Source organism: Propithecus coquereli, unplaced genomic scaffold (genome assembly GCF_000956105.1).
Source record: "Propithecus coquereli isolate 6110/MARCELLA unplaced genomic scaffold, Pcoq_1.0 Scaffold177, whole genome shotgun sequence".
In the NCBI taxonomy this organism is placed as follows: domain Eukaryota; kingdom Metazoa; phylum Chordata; class Mammalia; order Primates; family Indriidae; genus Propithecus; species Propithecus coquereli.
The window spans coordinates 3,336,233-3,341,795 of record NW_012142412.1 but is presented as its reverse complement, the minus strand read 5'-3'; the positions used below and the strand labels follow the sequence as shown (position 1 = coordinate 3,341,795).

The window sequence follows — 5,563 nt, the reverse complement described above, 5'->3', positions numbered from 1 at the left end:
CTTTGTCTATATAAACAATCCCAAACTTCTGTACTTCGGAACACTGACTTTCATTCTTTGCAATCACGTTTCCTGGGATGTCATCCTCGAACTTTATGCTTGAATAAACTCTCTTTAAAATAGATTCTAACCCTTTTGATTATTTTAGGTTTACCATGGCAGTCTCCCATGCACCAAGGATTATACCAAAAGGAGAAATTCTTCTTTTTTTTTTTTTTTGAGACAGAGTCCCACTCTCTTGCTTGGGCTAGAGTGCGTGGCGTCAGCCTAGCTCACAGCAACCTCCAACTCCTGGGCTCAAGCGATCCTCCTGCCTCAGCCTCCCGGGTATCTGGGACTACAGGCATGCGCCACCGTGCCCGGCTATTTTCTAATTTTATTTGTTTGGCCAATTTCTTTCTATTTTTAGTAGAGACGGAGTCTCGCTCTTGCTCAGGCTGGTCTTGAACTCCTGACCTCGAGCGATCCTCCAGCCTCGGCCTCCCAGAGTGCTGGGATTAAAGGCATGAGCCACTGCACCCGGCCAAGAAATGCTTCTTAATTAAGGGTTTATAGTTTATTTGTGAAGATATAAGTAGTATAGAAGTGTGATATAAATGGTACAGAAGGTTGTGAGTAATCAAAAAAACCTTCTTGGAGAAGGTGGGACTTTAAATTAGATGTCTTAGGAATGGTCAGGCTTATATATTTGTTTTTTTGATTTTAAGTTTCATGAAGATAGACCTATTAATGATATATCAGATGGGTACTTAATGTCATACTAATTGCTTAAATTTAAGAGAAAAACACGTTTATTCTGTGCCGTCCTCTAGTCTGTTCCAGTATAGAGCTTTACTTAAAACACAATTTGTGGCTGGGTGCAGTGGCTCACGCCTATAATCCTAACACTCTGGGAGGCTGAGGCAGGAGGATTGCTTAAGGTCAGGAGTTTGAGACAAGCTTGAGCAAGAGCCAGACCCTCTCTCTATAAAAAACAGAAAACTTAGCTAGGCGTGGTGATCCCAGCTATAGTCCCAGCTACTCGGGAGGCCGAGGCAGGAGGATTACTGGAGCCCAGGAGTTGGAGGTTGCAGTGAGGCATGATGACACCACAGCACTCTAGCCAGGGCAACAAAATGAGACTCTGTCTCAAAAAAAAACAAAAGAAACCTGCAATTTGTGATTTGATGTTAGAGGTGGTCACATACAGAGTCCCAAGTGCTTGTTGATTGAATAAGCACCTGTCAGTTCAAATACTCAAGATTCAATAGCTGTAAAATGTAAAATGTCTTTATAATGTCATGTTTTGCGTGCTATATCTAAAATGGTGTTAAATACCTTTTAATTATTTTATTGTAGAGCATGGGCCTGGAATTGATATATTTACACCTGGTAAACCTGGAGAATATGATTTGGAAGGTGGTATATGGGAAGATGAAGACGCTCGGAATTTTTACGAGAACCTCGTTGATTTGAAGGCTTTTGTTCCAGCCATCTTGTTTAAAGACAATGAAAAAAGTTGTCAGAATAAAGAGTCCAACAAAGATGATTCCAAAGGTGAATTCTAGAGAAAAAACATTTACATTAAGTGCTACAAAACTTAGCTTCAAAGTAGCATTTTTAATGAAAAAAAGTTTTAGTTACTTGTTTTATAATATGAACATTGGATCATAAGATTAAATGAATGACAGAATAATATGGAATGGAGCATGATAGGGTGATAATTGACATACTTTTAACAGTGCTTCTATGTTTAAGTTAATGTGAATTAATTTGAAGGTGATTATTTATAATATCTTATAATTAATTCATGTGAGGTCTTGGTAAGACATGAATTTTCCTATTTGGATTATTGGAGAAAGTGTCAACTTTATGGAGGTGTTTACCTCTAATGTCCTTTCCAGGCTAGATATAGCCAGCTCTTTGTGAGGAAGAGTTACTTTAGAGAAGTCAAAAGCTTTGAGATCATTAAATTAAAGCATTTTCAGTCTTTGAAATCTTCTTGCCTCGTGGCCTTCCTACATTGTTCTGTGTTCTGTTTGGAACCCTCTCCCCACCATATCCAATTTGACCCCCTCATGCATATTAGTTTGATTTCCTCAGATAAATTATACATTACTTGAGAGCAAGGTATCATTTTAAGCTTTTTTCTGAATGTTGAGCAGTTTGGCATAGTTCTGAATGTGCAGGAGCTAATCAGAAAATGCTTTTTTTGATAGCCAGCCATCAGGGAACACTGGGGAGTGAGAATATGCTCCATGTGGGCAGGGTTTTGTTTGCTATAATCACTATCGTATCCCTGGTTCTTAGAACAGTACCTAGCATGTAGTAGGAATTCAGTAAATATTAGTCGAATGAGAAAAATGAATGGATGAGCAAATTGTAGTCTGTCTTCACTTAGAGGCGGCAAAACCAATCCATACCAGTTAGAGCTTTCATTCTCCCAAATATGGTATGGCATTGATGCAGAAACTAGGAGATTAGAGAACATGAGATGAAGCTGAGAAATACCATAGTTTGAATTTAAGCATAAATTCTTGAACTCAGGTTTTATTGTTTTGCTTTTTACTTAAGAAAATTTTCAAACATATAAGCGAGAACAGTAAAGTGCACTCACACTATCACCCAGCTTCAACAGTCATTAACGTTTTGCCCATCTTGTTGAACAGAGGTTTAGTTTCTCTTTCTTTTTTTCTATCCTTCCCATTTAGCCTTTTACCAATTCCTGACTGTTTTCCTTTGTTATGTCCCACTTTTTGGTTTTTTCTAATCCCTGACATCCAAATTGTAAGGTTATTTTCCTCATTGGTCTTTCTACATCTACTCCTTCCTGTCTGATTTGTCTTATATATTGCTGCTAAGTTAATTTTCATATCAAATCACATTTAAATGTAATCTCCTGCTCATGACCCAGCATAAAGAAGAAAGTCTGAATTCCTCATCTTGGAGTTTGAGGTGCTTCTTAAGCTGAGTCCACTTTATCTAATCAACCTTATCTCCCCTCATCTTGTGCCATGTAAGTCCTCATCCATCCATCCATCTCTTCAGCGAACAAATGGCATACAGAATCAAAGAAGTTGTGGTCTTCGTTCTCATAATGTATTTTATAAAATCTGAATATATTAATTTTCACCCAGATTTGTTTGCCAGGTATACATGCAGGTTCTAAAACAAGTGATGTGGATTTCGTGAATCCTTATCTACTTTTTTGCAGCAGGATTTCAATATGACTTTTAATTCAGACATACTTCTCCTTTGTTTTTTAAACAGAGGTAAAAGAACCTAAGGATAATAAGGAGGTATCAAGTCCTGATGATTTGGAAATTGAGTTGGAGAATCTAGAAATCAATGACGACACCTTGGAGCTAGAGGGTGGAGATGAAGCTGAAGATCTTACGAAGAAACTTCTTGATGAGCAAGGTAAAGGGCTGTTTCACCATTTTCCATTTTTGATTAGTTTTTTTTTTTGAGACAGAGTCTCACTTTGTTGCTCTGGCTAGAGTGAGTGCCATGGCGTCAGCCTAGCTCACAGCAACCTCAAACTCCTGGGCTCAAGCGATCCTCCTGCCTCAGCCTCCCAAGTAGCTGGGACTACAGGCATGAGCCACCATGCCCGGCTAATTTTTTCTATATATTTTTAGCTGTCCAGCTAATTTCTTTCTATTTTTTTAGTAGAGATGGGGTCTTGCTCTTGCTCAGGCTGGTCTCGAACTCCTGAGCTCAAACAATCCTCCCACCTCGGCCTCCCAGAGTGTTAGGATTACAGGCGTGAGCCACTGCGCCTGGCCCCAGCTGTCTTTTAAAAGAATGTCTGCCATTCATCTTTCACTAATTTTTTTACTTTGAAAACTATTTTTCTTAAAACATTAACACATAATAGGTTTATTGCTATTTTAAAGTGCATTATTGTTTTTAAATTTGTTTCAATTTTTAATATAGTAAATGCTAAGAAGCATAACCCACATAAACAGTTTTTTCAGGTCATTAATAATTTTTAACAGTATAAAGGGCTCTTGAGACCAAAAGCATGAAAAGTATTGCTTTAGATAATTTTTTCCTCTAGATAATTTTTTCCTCAAAAGTGTAATAAAATCTTTTATCCTTTTTTCTTGCATAATGGTTTGAGGGTCCCTTATAGAGAACTGAAGAAGTTAGGTTATTTTTCACTTTTAGCTTTTAGCTCTTCCTCAGATAATTTAGATTTGCTTCAGTAATTATTCATGTAATCAGATAGACTTGAATCTCATTACAAATTGGCTTACTGCTGGAGTAATTGGGTCAATGTGCACTTTTCAAAAACTTAGCAATTACAGCATTTATTTCTGTAATAAGCAGACTGCCTCTGCTTAAGAGGCAATCTCTTTTTTCTTTTATAGACGTAGCAAAAACCACTCTTAAACAATTGCTTATTTTTCTAAGTTTTGTATAAGACTGTGTACCCTGCTAAGTTGTCCTATGTTCATTGGCTATAAACAGGGTGAAAGAGAGATCCCTTGACACTCCTGCCCACTCCACCCCCATTTTGAGTCTGGGTCCTAGCATTAGAGTAACTAATGTTACTGGTTTTGTATACTAGTAACATTATTGTTATGAATCTCAGGTTATATTGTTAGAATGTATCCTATAGGGCCCAGCTTGAAATTAAGAACTATTCACAGTAATGACCCCATATTAAATTCTGAATTGCTCTTTGAGAGCCAGATGAAAAACCAGGAGCCATCACTTTTCTTTTGGACCCCAGTGGCTTTCTTGTGAAAGGAATTTCTTCCATATGTATTAACAAAGGTCCAAATGGCTTAAGAGAAAAAAGTTTTGGGAAATAGGTAGAAAATCTAAGAATTCTGTGAATTCAATAATTATGTAGCTACAAATAACCTTAAGTCAAATTTTTAACAAAAGTTTATAAAACCAAAAATGTTCTTAGAAGTGGTCTGGTTCTAGGCTCTCATTTTATGGCAGAGATTAAGAGACTTTCCCAAGGTTATATAGACAGAATCATAACATAATCTGAATATCTGATTTTATCTGTGTATACATTGTGCTGTATATATATATAAATTCATTTATAGTTGTTTTTTTGTTGTTGTTGTTTGTTTTTAAATATTTTTAGAGACAAGGTCTTGCTCTGTCTCCTAGGCTGGAGTGCAGTGGTTTGATCATAGCTCACTGCAGCCTTGAATTCCTGGGTTCAAGCCATTCTGCCTGCCTCACCCTCCCAAGTAGCTTGGATTACTGGTGAGGGCCAACATGCCTGGCTAATTTTGTTATTTTTTGTAGAAATGGATTTCTTGCTATCCAGGTGGGTCTGGAACTCCTGGCCTCAAGTTACCCTCCTGCCTTAACCTCCCAAAGTGCTGGGATCATAGGCATGACCCACCTTGCCCACCCATCTGTAGTTTTTAAAATGTGGTTGGATGGCCTTTTTTTGGTGGGGGGGGCCGAGAAGTCTTAGACCCAATTAACCTTGGATATGAGCTCCCCTTTTTTCTTTCTTTTTGAGTCATCACACTTAATTTATACTAAATGGATAAAAGAATTTTCTTGTTTAACCAACTTTATTATGTTACTGCCATCAAGATAATTT

At 37.5% G+C, this 5,563-nt stretch overlaps 1 protein-coding gene across 3 annotated transcripts in view; it reads left to right on the top strand.

Moving 5' to 3' along the window:
* The window catches only part of UPF2 (UPF2 regulator of nonsense transcripts homolog (yeast)), a 137,625-nt gene that overhangs the window by 39,680 nt on the left and 92,382 nt on the right, over positions 1–5,563 (top strand). For all 3 annotated transcript variants that reach the window (XM_012642200.1, XM_012642199.1, XM_012642201.1), the window contains exons 5-6: positions 1,339–1,536; positions 3,250–3,399. In XM_012642200.1, coding sequence (XP_012497654.1) covers positions 1,339–1,536; positions 3,250–3,399 — 348 coding nt within the window. The remainder of the gene's footprint in view (positions 1–1,338; positions 1,537–3,249; positions 3,400–5,563) is intronic.